The 14,691-nt window shown below is 31.5% G+C and overlaps 2 protein-coding genes across 3 annotated transcripts in view; both read right to left on the reverse strand.

The window, feature by feature from the left end:
* LOC124361016 overlaps positions 1–14,691 on the reverse strand; it is a 126,269-nt gene that overhangs the window by 55,753 nt on the left and 55,825 nt on the right. The gene's annotated exons all lie outside the window — the stretch shown is intronic.
* The window catches only part of LOC124361038 (structural maintenance of chromosomes protein 1A-like), a 33,242-nt gene continuing 25,781 nt past the window's right edge, over positions 7,231–14,691 (reverse strand). Inside the window, exons 10-12 of the mRNA XM_046815077.1 lie at positions 11,328–11,505; positions 8,860–8,945; positions 7,231–7,394 (exon numbers count right to left, since the gene is read on the reverse strand). Of these exons, the coding sequence (XP_046671033.1) occupies positions 8,874–8,945; positions 11,328–11,505 (250 nt within the window). The 3' untranslated portion in view covers positions 7,231–7,394; positions 8,860–8,873. The remainder of the gene's footprint in view (positions 7,395–8,859; positions 8,946–11,327; positions 11,506–14,691) is intronic.

Below are 14,691 nucleotides of genomic sequence, written 5' to 3' on the forward strand. Positions count from 1 at the left end.
TAACCCTAGAACTGTTAATCGACATAATTATGTCGGTTAATGCCGCTTTTGTGGTGTTAACCGTCAAAATTTTGTCGATCAAACATTCCCTCCTATAATTACTTTTCATAATATACTCCGGTAACGTATCGATATAATTCATGCACCATTGGATTCGGGGAAGAAAAATGCTAAGGAACAGATGAGTTTTATTCCTCTTTGTATTATGGTTAATGACGTAGCAAGCTTGTTATTTTGAACGTAAAAGAAAACGCGACGCCGTTTGTTGTGACCGCCATATTGCCGCTGCCGTTCTGTATCACTTTCGTGCCGAGCTGTGGATATTTGTAAGTTTTAATAGTTTTACGCGTGTTTTAGTGTCGTATTTAATGTGTAGTGTGTTGTTTGATGTCGTAGTAGTGTAAACATATATATTTTAGAATAAATCAATTTCTAGTCACTGAAAATATGTTTGAGAAATTACCGGCTTTGTGTAGGCTATGGCAAAATGACTTGGCTAAAATACATTTCACATTGTTATTGTTTTCACTTACTAAACGTTATTTATAGTACTCTTTTAGCTCTGAAGTAACTATTTATTTTTGGTAAATAGATAGTTTTCACAATAAAATATATATATTCCTGTAATTTCTTTGGTTATATATAATAACTGTTTGGGTTATTCTCTATTTTTTTTAATATCTTTAGTTATATTTATAGTTTTCTAACTACATAATATTTCCTATTACTTATAAACCATAAATTTATAAATTTTGATATAGTACAAGCTTTAGAAACTATTTTATATTTTGCTGAATGAAAATTTTTCGCAAAATTTTTGAATAATGGCAAAATTTAACTTTTTTTACTTTTCAAAAAATAATTTATGGTAATTATTTTATTACTACTATATATTCTATTTTTATTCTAAGTAATAAAATATGCAAAATAACATGTATTCATAGATAAATGTGTTTGAAAAACTTGTTTTACCAAAGTCTTACGTGTGTACCCCGATTTTCAGAATTTATACGCATCGCTGCTTTTTGTTCTATAGCTTTATGATGCTTTCATAAATGTGTATAATGTTTATGTTTTTCTGAAACTAGATAAAATTTGACACAGAATGGCTATCTCACTTATAAATATTTCTCACTATAACTTCATTTGCTAGGTATGGTCCCCCCCAAATTTAAGAAAATATTTTTTGTAAATTTTATATTTGATTAAAAAAAGTGTTTATTAGAAAATTTTTGATGGTTAATTTTACAATATAGTGCAATTCTACGTTTAATTCTGAACACAAAAATATATACTCTTATTTATATTGCTTTTTATTTTATATTTTTAATAATTTTTTAAAAAAAAACCTTGCGCGAAGCTCCAAAAACAGCCCGACAGTACAGGATGAAATGACCGCCAGTTCTAGGGTTAACAATAAATGTGTTATTGTTAACAATAATAATATGTATTATAACAGGTGTATATATTTGAAATGGTAGCTAATGCAAAAACATTATATAAGACTAGACGTTTATGTAAATAAATAAAGGCATTTGACGATAAAAATTTGTATTATTTCAATTCCTGTGAATCATACTAATACTACAGCAATTTGCTGTTTTTATTTCCACAGTACATATCAGTAGTAGTTTTAATCAGTCCCTCCATAGTGTAAGATGGAAACCTCAAGTTTTAGCTTTACGTTTTATAGAGTAATAATTTAAGGTATTACTAATACAATTTCATTAAATACAGTTTCCTTCAGCTCAGCTTATAGAAACAAAGTTTCTAATAGAAATTAACCGTTTCAAATTCTCAAATCACATCTAAACAGATTTGAGATACCCTTAATTTAATTTCTGCTTGAAGCTCATTTCATTGCATGTGCAGAGGCTTTAGGCCTTAGTAAATCGATTAACAAGGTGCTGTTCTGAGAAGTCCGTACCAAATCTAGAGAAGTATAGAAATATACACTTAAAAATGAATTTAATTTGACATATATGACAAGAGTTGATATAATTCTAGAGTAATGGATTTTGGAAAGGTCCTGCATTACAGGCACTACTTCCATCCACTGTTCTTATGAGAATTTAAAATAAAACTCGCCTAATGATTCAGTGTGACTGCTTTGCTCCATTTCCGCTTGCACCCTGTCCATAATTTCTAAATGAATTAAAAATCAGACATATTAAATTTAACTACCTATTGCTATGTAATTAGTGGTGGTGTATTCTATTTATAACTTTGACATGAAATACACTTTAAAATTTAGTGAATGTTTAGTTTTAAGAATTGTAATATCTGTATAACAAATGAAAATCAGGTCCTTTAGCGGCATCTCTTGACTCAGTGTAGTGAGCAATATCTTACCTCATATTGTGATACCTGTTCGCTAAACATGGGCAGTGGAGAGATTTGGACTCTTTAGTTATTTCAATTGAATCAAATTTCTTTTTTTATGAATATGTTTGCAAATATCATGAATATCTCTAGAAATAAAATTACACATACATTTTAATCAGGTATCTGATTGATATAGCTTGCTTGTGTTAATCTTAAGAATTTATGAAAGCTAGAATCCGATTCAGGTTCCCCAGTACATGTTACTCAAGGGGCTGGAAGAACTTCTCTTCTGTCTACACAATATTTTGAAACCCAATCGAGGTATGGACTTGAAGTTTAGCATGAAGCTTAATGTAATCCAATAAAGGGCAACATCAGGTTTGATGATGGTGCATGTCTCCCCACTTGTAATTTTGACAATTACGCTGCCACTGAGTGGGTCTATCTGTCTTCTCCGGGAATATCTCAAGAAAGAAATAAGTTATAGATTTGAAATATGGTGCATTTGCCCTAATAGCATTGGCTTAGCATTAGCGAAATGAAACATTCCACAAGATATCTTGAGAATTGGTTGAGCTATATACTTGAAATCTTGAATGTATTGATTTCTCTCAGGGAGCTGGCTAAATTTCAGTTCTTTCTGTTTTCTGTCCATCTTTCTTTTTCACGAGATATCTGAAGAACAAATTGAACTAGTATAAACCTGAAATTTTGCATGAAACCTCATTTTTTACATAAATAACATGGAGTTTGACGATTGTTGTAACAGGTCAAATTACGACATTTGAATATTCGCGGGGAATTGGCAGACTGTGACGTCAATGAATCGGCAGACTGTGACATCAGTGAATCACATGTTGTCGGAATTGAAATTTATTTAATAACGAAGACATTTATTGAACTTTATACGGGAAAAGATTTGATTAATTAAAATGAAGTAAACATAACCAAAATTCGTGTTTTACAAAAACATTAAATAGAATTACGCAGAAGAGCCAATTGTGGTATGAATGACTTGTAAATTTATGACGTCATAAAGCACATGTTGCTAAAAATTTAAATAAAAAGCTTTGAAAAATTAATAAAAAGAAAATAGAAATACTTCAATTGATTAATTATAGTAAACGTGATAAATTTCGACAATTATAAGAAAGAATTAAATTAAATTTATTCGTGAAGACGCTGATTTGAACGAGAGAAGTGATGAGTGTTGTTTTGAGTCGGTATCCGTCGTTTTATACGGAGATTCGTTCTTCTACCATCAGACTCGAAGCAAGGAGGTTGTGTTAGTTCTCCTGGGAAAGTAATGATCTGTTGTATAGTATATTGAAATTTAATCAAGGATGGGATATTGTTTAGACTTTTAAAATTATCAAAGCACTGCAAGGTGAGTGAGTTTATAATATTGTTGAGAGTGTGACATTTAATAAACTAATCTCGTGGTCACTTGCTTTGACTTTCTTTAAATATCCCTTTTACAAAAAGTGTGGAGTGATGTTAAATTTTGTAATTATTACTTAATATATTTTGGAACCCTGACATACACACAGACTTGTCTCTGGTGATAACACCAGAGACATTCAAATCTAATAATTTTTGAGTAATACGAGGAAATACAGCTAGCATTGGGCAAGATGGCGACCGATACTATGATGAACATCATGGTATAACAACGTGCCACTGGTGACAAGGCGCGTACAACTACATGGTGAGTGAATAATTCTAAAGAACTGACTTTCAGCAAATTATCGTAACCAACGTGGGAGTGACACATAGCAAATTGGTGTTATAACCTGGGACTCTCATCAAATTTACACTCGCATCAAATTTGACCTACATCAATAGGCGCAGCAACGAGGGGTCCTCATCAAAATTGACATCTCATCAAATTTGGCTTACATCATTGTGCAAGTGCCTCCATAGGATCTGGCTGAATATCCATGCAGCCTATAACTCATAGAACTGGAAACATTATTCTTCTATCTGTTTGTCCAAAATGTTTGTCATGGGACTGGCCAAATTTCTCTGTTATACATTTGAAATTCTGCACAAAACTTAGTAGAGCCTTTTACACGACACGTCATAGTGTGGCTTACTTACTAACTTGTATAAGAGTAGAAAAAGTAAATAGGTTTGTTAGTTCGCATTATCCACTGGTGAGTAATAGATAGGGATATAGATTTACGAACTTAATAAAGTTGTGATGAGTACATTATGATGGTTGAAGAACTCTGTTTTTGTTTTATTACAGTTGCCAGGTAATAAAAATTTTGTTTCTTATTCGTAGCAGTTTTGAATATTTTTTACATTCGATAATGATTCCTTTTTTGAAAAATATGGGTTTGACCTCATAAATAACAAAAAATTTCGAGTTGTACTTAAGGATATTCGTTCCACATGTAAGATATACTCACCAACTAAAATGTATGTAATTATTTTATTTCTCAACTGATTTTAAACAAATTTGGTATTGTTAGTTTGGTCATTAAATTTTCAATAAATAATAATTATTCTTGCAATTTTTACGTGGGATTGACAGTTTTAGGGATAGTAGTTTACAAAAAATTTTAATGTTGTCATTTTGAAATGGAAAATGAAAATAGGATTTTTTTAAAATTCCCCTTTAATTAGCTATAACTGTCAAGTTTCATATTATTTGCTCCAATGGGTTAGATACAATGTTTAAAATAAAAAACAGACTAAACAAAGCGAGATAGGGCAATGTTCATATAAACTTTTTTGCTTGTTATTACTACAATATCCTGAAGTTGTGCCAACCTCTCCAAGCCACTCTGTATATATAATGAAAAATAACTATTATGAATGGGTAATAAAAATGGAAGCAGTGGGTGGAGGATTTGGAACAGATACCAAAATTAGGTCTTGCACAGCTTAGGTTTCTATCCTGAGCGTGTAAAATCTACTGTAAATTTACAATTCATATTTAACTCCAAAAACTCCTTTTAATTACATCAATGTGAAATTGGCAGCAAATTGTAAAATCAGTTGAGACTCTTAACACGTTGAAATTTGTAAAAGTTGTATAAAAAAATAAATGACAATCACAATATAAAAATAATCAAATAAATAACTTAATTGTTTTATGTAATAGGAATGTAAATGTAAAGACTATGTTTTTGAAGTAACTATTAATGTACTAAAGGTGTTTAATATGGTCTTCTGTGTCTATATCATGTACATCCTACAGCCACTTTCAATATTGTGTGTTGCTGTTCTCAGAGGATGCCTGTTGACCTAAATAAAGTAATAATTCTCTCCAGTTTTGTAAAGATTTTGTACCATCTTCGTAGGTAATGTGTCCCTAAATAAAAAAATCCAATGGCGTCAAGTTTGGTGAACGCGTGGACCAGCGGAGTGGTTCATTGGTGTCTAATCCATCTTCTGGGCTACAGATTTTTTGTTTTATTTATAAATTACTGTAAACTAAGTTGATTAAAAATTGAAATAGGTTGTTTAATAATGTTTGTGCTAATCAGTCACACAAATGTCAGCAAGTCATTTTTAGATCAAGCTTGTCAGATATTTTCTGTTTCACTAAACAGCTGATCCAAACAGTATGAGTAGTGAAATATTACTTGAATTTAACGATCAGTCAGGTTTACCAACCATCCAAATAGTAGAAGAAATAATCTTTTCAAATTACAATACAAAAACATATTTTTATGTATTATTTAATATAACCTACAATGAAAATATAACATATATGGTATTTATGAAATCTGTAAAAAAAACCATAATTGTTTAATTAAGAAAAAATGGGTTGTTGAATTTTTAAAATTGACTCATTTGAAAACTAGCTAGGCCTCCGGCTTGCTAGTCGTGGAAATTATATTCATTATAATATTTAACCCTTCCCACGCAGCAAACGGATATATCCTTCAAAGTCTATTTTGTGTTATTTAATAAACTGTAGTTGCCATGGAATCCGCTAGAGTTCAAGGGAGTGTTGAATACTTGTTCCGAAAAGCAGATGTTACAGTTTGAACCTCATTGGCGCGTCGCAGTGGTGGGAGGGCGTGGCTTTGTCCCTCGTGGCGTGATTTAGCCTCAGTCTGCGGCGAACCATTACGCGGTAAACGGATATATCCCGGCACGGCACATTTTAGTGTTTAACGCTGTTTGGCCATATTTCCTTATTTACTGTTCGTGTTCCTGTTGTATTTAGCATTATATTATCTTTTTATTTTGTTATTACTTTATTTGTTGTGTCGTTATAGGCCTATATTGTTCTATGCATTGGCGAATCCTGACGATTTTTTGTAAAATTTGAAAATTCGTTAAAAAATATAGGGGTCTGATTATTTTGTGATACTGTATTATTTTTTATTCCTAATAGCCACCACTAACTAAAAAATAGATTAGAGTTAGTAAAATGTAAAAATAATTTTTAAAGTTAATTACGCGTTATGAGTCAAAATTGAAAGATAAATTCCGCGTGGGAAGGGTTAAAACGAGAAGAAGTTTTATAAAGATTCCATCTAAAATTAAATTCCATTATAGATACTCATGAGAGCTATGAAAATTTTGACCAAAAACTGTTTTTGAGTGCAGCAAGTAAACAACGTAACAAAACATTAACTTAACCACATACATTTTGTTGGTTGTGTTATTACATACAACTTGGTCCATTTAATCATTGCTGAATTTCTTACATTTTGCAAGATACCTTCAGTGTGCATCAAATTTGAAAACCCAGTATACATGTTTCCTTCACAATTATTGCTCTGAATTGTGGAGAAACAGTCTTTCAATAAAATCACTGCTCAATACTAGGAAAAAATAGAATAAGTGCTATACATGCTACAGAATTTCATGAAGTAGGTTTGTCATTAATTAAATTATATGATGTGGTTTATATTTTTTTAATAACAAAATTCAGCTGAATTAAAGTAACAAAATAATATATTTAACTTCATGTAGATACACCAGATGAAGCATCTTAAAATTAAGAGTACACCTATACTCCTAATTAACTCCTATTACTTAATTGTTTGTTAACATAATACTTATTAATAAAATCATCCTTGATGGATTCACAACTCCGGCATCTGAAAAATACAACAGTTTCAGAATGATTAAAAACAATGCATATTTTCTTATCTATTTATTATCAATTAATGCTGTATTTTAAGTCATATAGTCCAAAAAAACAATCAGGTTTGACCTTAGTATTGATGTTTTGCACGTAAGAAGTAATGGACTCAACCAAATATTTAGATTAATGACATTATACATATGTGTTCTAAATAATTACAGATACATGTATGTTCTAGTATAGATTTTATATTAGTATGTATTTAGTAAACTAACAACTTCATAACAAATATTTCTGTAAAGTGTTATGTTAATACATAATTCAATAATCTATTATCAATAAAAATCTTGTGTTGAGCATAATTTGAATATAGACAAGATAGTTTTTGTTCACTGAGGACAAGGAGCTGAGAAATCTCTCATTGCACTCAAAGAAACTTTTCACTTGCTTCCAGAGTGACAGGATAATCAGGATGGGTAGGGGCTATCTCATGTTGAGATTTGAAAGAAGGGGAGACCAGCTCTGTTCCAACCTCTCCAGTCAAAGCAGGCAGGAGACAGAACTAAGGTAGCTCCACCCTATCTCCTACAGTCATCCTACATAGTAGATTAGAGCTATCAATCCACCTTTGCACCTCAATATCTCAACAATCTATGATTAGTTAAGTGCCACTCCTAAACATCCATAGGATTGCCAAGATTAAAGTGACACATCAGTTTTTGCTGTACTCAGTATTATAGATTCAACTGGAAGTTGTAAACCAGCCAAAAGGGAACCTTTCTACTGAGTGTTTAAATGTTACAAGCAAACTTTTACCTGTCAAAATGAAACTAAAACATTTCAAAAATAAGCTTAAGAATATGTGTACGAAGTAGGTATAAGCAAGTCTGAACTTGACATTTAAAGAACTGAGCACTTTGCTCGTATTCAATTCTTATTACAATAGAGCACCAATTATCCGAAACAATTGCTATAGGGGGTGTTTGGATAGTCGAACATTTCTTAAAATTTCTAGTTTTTGTTGAGGGTAGTGACAAAAGATGGGATTAAAATAAAACATGTTACTGGATTTAAGTAGTATTGACGAATTCCTCCTTGATGTGAGTATAATTATACTTCCACTATTTATACACATAATCATGACATTTGTTATAACTGTTATGTGAAAATGACTTGTTGGATACAGCTAACTACAAAATTTTATGCTGACTAGTTTTTCATAGCTATCGTAATTTATAAATGGTGATTCCATTCACTGATATCATCAAAAACATTAATGACAGTATCGTGAACATGAAGTATGAAAAAATCTATAGAAATAAATGGGTTTTACATAATACAGAAATGTCAATACATTTACAAAACACTGTATAATGCCATAATTTGATAAATGAGACATACCAGGTTTTTCGGATTGCTAAATGCTGAACTATAAAAAATAAATAGAGAAAATTATTTGACTTCAACAAAATACTAACCCCTAGAAATCAGGTTACGTTGGGTTGCCAGCTGGATATTGTGACAGATCCAGAGTGATGACTTTGCTAATTAGACATTCTCCAGCCTGTAACAACAAAGAGAAATAATGTGTTGAATAATGGTTAAACAACCTAACAGGTAAATGTTCAGAACTGGTGGAAACTAAGAAAAATACTACAGAACATTCTAGAAACAATTTCATAAAATTGTATATAAAGCAGTTTAAAGATGTAAATTTCTATAAATCTTTGTCCAATAAACATAACATCTGAAATCGTCCTCTCCTAGGTGATTATGATTCTTCACAGTTAGGAAGACATAATTGTCATTTGACCACAGTCCAATTTATTTTGTGGGAAAAATTACCTACTATGTTCACTTTTCTTGTATTATGCAGACAAATGTTAAAAATACTAAATCACCATCTGGTGATTATGAACAGAAAACTGTGGTATCTAATCTATGGTAATTGGCAAGAAAATCCTTATTTTTTAAACCTAGAAGTGGTGGTTAATATTATTTACACTTGAAGCATATAATAAAAAGAGTATATTTTATTTATGATATGGAAATGTTTTTGAACAAAATTTTAATCATTTGGGAGGTCAGCCAAAAATTACAATTGAAGATATAAACACACACACACACACACACACACACACACACACACACGCACGCACGCACGCACACACACGTTCTTATAGAGGCCAATAATTATACAACTGCACAAAATATGAGGTAAATAAACATACAACGAGAACAAATGTTTGTATTCGATAATGTGTGTAATTCCAATTAGCATGCACGAATAGGCAATTTTATAAAACTATGGTAATTTGTTAATGTGATTCTATGTACATTTCTTTTATACAGAAAGTACAATAATAAAACGTTTTAAATATAAACATGTAAAGAACAATAGTATAAACAACTACATAATAAAGTCAAACAACAATGCTCACTCAACAAGTAACTGCATAGTTAGTTGTCGTTTACAGCCGATTTTTATATAAAAGTATAGCAAGTTACAATACCACCAATAAAGTGTTTTATAACATTTATAAAATACTGTTTAAAGTTTAGTTCACTACTATATTATAAATTTCGTTGCCATTTTGGAACAGTGCATAATAAGTTTTGTTGTATTTTAAAACAGTTAATTTTTTAATGTCCATGTAAACGGATGTTTGGTTTGGGACTGTTCCGCGATTTTACTGCTCTGTGTCACAGCAAGGAATCTCACAACGAAGAATTAAATAGCAAATATTTCCACAAGACGCTGTGCTATTATATGCCTTGCTATGGGATTCCTCGCTATGGGACCAAGCCAGTATTCTTTTTGTTGCAATTCTCATTTGTCTTGTTTTTTTGATCTTGGTAATAGTGGACTTCCACACTGATGACTGCTGTTTTATTTCTGGATCATAACAATAAAATCAACTTTCTTCATCAGTCCTAAATGATGATTATCTTCAATTGAAGTTCTGCCAGCCTTGAAACGAGCGTACCACTCGAAAACCTATTCTGCTCGGTGAATGTTCTTCGAAAGCTTCTTGAAGCAATGCAAAAGTTTCCGTTGGTGATTTCTTAAGTTTAAAGCTAAAACTTGATGAAAGCCCATTGCTCGAATTTATTACCCATCACAAAAATCACTACGTAATGATAACACAACAACAACAAAGCACAACTTGTAGACATAAGCTAACCCACTCACAACAACAAAACTTGACACAATATCTTAGCGGTTATTGCGGCAGAGACTACTGGCACGCCAGCTTGTACAGTCGCATCCAAAAAAATGGTAAGTACAGTCTGGGAACTTTCTGATACCACCTAGTATTTCTTCCCTGTTCCAACAGACAGTAATCTCATTGACATGTTAAGTATGTTCAAAGAAATTATTATGTGAGGAAATGTTTGATCGATCTTGAAAAAGTGACCAACTATTATTAAAAAAGAAATGAAAATGAAAAGCTTCATCCCTGTTTGTGACTAATCAACTCTTCTAATTTCCTTTTACCACTACCTAAAATACATACGTAGTTAACTCAAATTTCACTGCCAATAATCGCTAATAAGTTTAAATATTCATTTTTAAAATAATTTTTGTATAAGGCTGTTATTTTGTTTCAAAGTTATAAAATATAAAATGCTTGATTTTGAGGTTTTCTCACATCAAACTTATCACATCAGTAAGATAGAGTTTTTGAGTACCAAACAACTTATATACTGCATTTAAAAAGTGTTGAAAAACATATTAAAATACATAATTTTGTTTGGTATTGGGTTGTACCAAATGTACTCAATACAGAAATTTTATGTAGTATATGGCACCAACATCTAAAATACAGAACAATAATAATAGTTAGTAACTAGAATGAGTTTGACCACATTCCTGTTGGCTGAGGCCGACTTCTTCATTTGTCTTATTTAATAAATTATTGTTAGGGCAAAAACTGAAACTCACATTAGGCACAATGCCAATGAGGGCATCCGCGTGGCTGAAGAACTCTTCCTTGAGAGAGATGACGATGGTCTGGAGGGAAGTAGTCTTGTCATGAATGTATGAGGCTACCTTGCCGATATTGGTGTTGTCCAGGGCTGCATCAATCTCATCCAACACAAAGAACGGTGCAGGCTGGTAACTGTCAAAACAATCCAATATAACTATGCTTAATATGGTTCATATAAAAATCTATACATATATAAGTTTGGAAAATTTTAGTTAGTAAAGAAGGCCACCAAATATTTTATAATAATTTCAGTGTATTGCTTTAAATTAGGCCGTAGTAAAATATTTCAGGCAATACTGTTTACCAGAACGCACATGCGATCTAGCAGAAAATCACAGAAGTACTTTTGAGTAGTCTGTTACACTATAATAATAATGCATTTATTGTTAAGCGCTTTTCAGTGTACACTTTTTTACGAAAAGTACACCATTCATTGAAAGTAAAATCCTATCACTAATATAAAAACAACTACATATTATATGCTATAGACTGAATAATTACATACCATCATTCAGAATCAAGTCTTACTATTATAATAAAATATAATATTATATTTTGTTATGTGTAAATATTTAAAAGAGTGATATTAGTATCTTATTTAAGCAACTATAAATCAAGCATGTGTTTTTTAATTTTGTGTTTAATAATTCTCCAGTTAAATGTGATTGGTGAACATCTTAACCTCTATATCTGATATTTCAGTGAAATTATTACAAGTATATTTCTACTAAGATTAAAGTTATAAGATATAAAAAACAGCAAGCAAATAAGCAAAACCTTTTTATTCATAACAATTGCTTTCATTAAAAACTATTTTTAATAAGATTTTCTACTTAAAAGAAAGTATTTTTTACTACGTCTATAAGAAAGTAAGAAAATATCTATATTGTATGTAAAAGAAAAACAGAAACAAAACTTTTATTTCAATTTACAATAAAATTTTTTTAGTTGTATTTGACAGTTTTTATAAATAAATAAACAATGCCAAAAGTGGGTTTTTCCAATAGAAACATGTCATAGGTTATTTGATAGACTTGTCAGTGATACAAAGGACAACTGGGTTCTATCTCTTATCAACAAGTACAAGTGGCTCAGTTGATAAAGGCACCAACTGTCATCTAATGCAACTGATAGGCGGACCAGTGTTCATTCAATTCCCACCAAAGGTTTAAATCTTTTTGCTACACAAAAAGTTATTTTTATTACAAACAAAAACTGTAAAATAAGATTGTTTACTTTAAAAAATTGTTTTTCTTATTTCTAAGGGGAAAGACAAAAAATTATCCACATTTTTTACAAGAAAGAGACGATCCCTTTCTTTCACTAAAACAGTAAAAAGGTTTTGACAAGTAATAAAATTGATTAAAAGTATGGCCTTCCAGGTGAATGATCTTGTCTTTGGCAAGGTGAAAGGATACCCTTATTGGCCTGGAAAAGTAAATAAATGTCGATAATGAAAGCTACAAACACGTCACTAAATTTGAAGTTTAAGTTTTTTGGTACTAATGAAACTGCCAAATTGAGTAAAAATGATTTGTGTTCTTACATTGTAAATAAACCCAAATACACTTTGGAAAAAATGTTGCCTCAAAACATAAAGATATGTACAGTTTGCCTTGAAAGAAATGGGAAAAGCATGGGAAAAACAACAAACTGCAAAATAAAACTACGATGTCTTTCAGTTAAACAACACCAAAAACTCCCAAAAGTACAAGGAGCTCTATAAGTGGTCTACTACCAAATGACTTGACAACTGTATCATCTGTCTCTATTCAGACTGAATCTACACTACCTAAATATGTGAGTAGTAGCCTAAAAAAATCATCAAAAGGAGCAAAGCCGTAGTTGTACCTACGAAAGGGAACCTTAAAAACATTTCATCGGAAATGTCCCTGATTGAGAAAAAAAAATCATACCTCAGAATGTAATATAAGGAATGACAATAGCAAAACATCAATTAAGAAACTTTCACACCCAATTTTAAAGATGCAATTGAAGGGAATCACATACAGAAAATGAAATCTTTTTAACAGCAATTGAACTACTCCAAAACGAAATAAAGAAATTACAGCAAGAATTGGATGAATCAGATAAACGGAATTGCATTCATTTGTTACCCCCATTACAAATTCCATTATTGGGAAACTCATTGAAGTATGCCAAAACAAGCAAATGTCACAATGACCAAGATGAAGGGAAATGTCCTATGTTCAAACAGATTCTCTGTCTTATCTCATGGTGTCTCTTTGGAAAATGACAAAAAACTGTCCAAACATAATTGAAAAACAGAAATCTTTCAAAACAAAAAATAAAATTATAACAAAACCCACTGCTTTAAATGTTAAAAGTGACAAAAAGTTGGTGATTTTATTAGACAGCCACGGAAAACAATTGAGTAATCTAATAGAACAAAGGTCACATGTGGATGTCTGTTCCTATGTTAGGTTCGGGGGCAAGATTTAATAAAGTAACCTAAGAGGTTAAAGAATTGAGCAAGGATCTAGGAAAAAAAGATTACTTGTTGGTCATAGGTGGAAACTAATGACATGGAAACAAAAGGCACCCAACAATTGATTGATGAAGTGTGCTGGGTTATATCCTATACCAAAACATACAAAACATATTGGCCAGCATTCCTATGCGGCATGACAAAACCCAGCCTTGACATAAGAATAGCGTTTTCAACAGTGAAATTGAGGAAATTGTAAGAACAAATGGCATAAACTTACATCCTTTACACCTGCTTCCTCGTCATATTATTCATTCATACGGCTACATTTTAATAAAAAAGGTAAGGACAACACTTCTATAATGGTGAAAAAACATAATATTAATACAACAAAATAAACAACACCTACCAAACCAAAAATTTTCCAGGAAGTTAAACGAAGATGGAGTGAATATCCTGGAGGCTGATATGTATGACGTGATCAACACCAGCTAAAAAATGATCCTTCTGTAGGTTTTTCGCACACATATCTGCAGATTTTACTCATATTCATATTTTACTGGATTGCAGCTGGGTAGAGAGAGTGGTGTTGGGAGACCTCAAATACAGACTATGTGAATACCAACATTGAATTGCAGAGGTGGGGAATGGTGCGTCAAAGTGTATAGTTTAATTACCAAGAAAGACTACTTTGGGAAACCAACCAAAGAAGATTATAACAGTGCCTTCACACAGCTTAATTAAAGACTTCAAGATAAGAGGACTCAAGACCCTAATATGTTCTCCCATGGGCTGCATAAGAGATCTAATCCAACCCGGACATTTTATTGAGAAGGTTGTGGAGTTTCAACGAGAAACAAACGCTACTG

This window comes from Homalodisca vitripennis, chromosome 1, assembly GCF_021130785.1.
Source record: "Homalodisca vitripennis isolate AUS2020 chromosome 1, UT_GWSS_2.1, whole genome shotgun sequence".
In the NCBI taxonomy this organism is placed as follows: Eukaryota; Metazoa; Arthropoda; class Insecta; order Hemiptera; family Cicadellidae; genus Homalodisca; species Homalodisca vitripennis.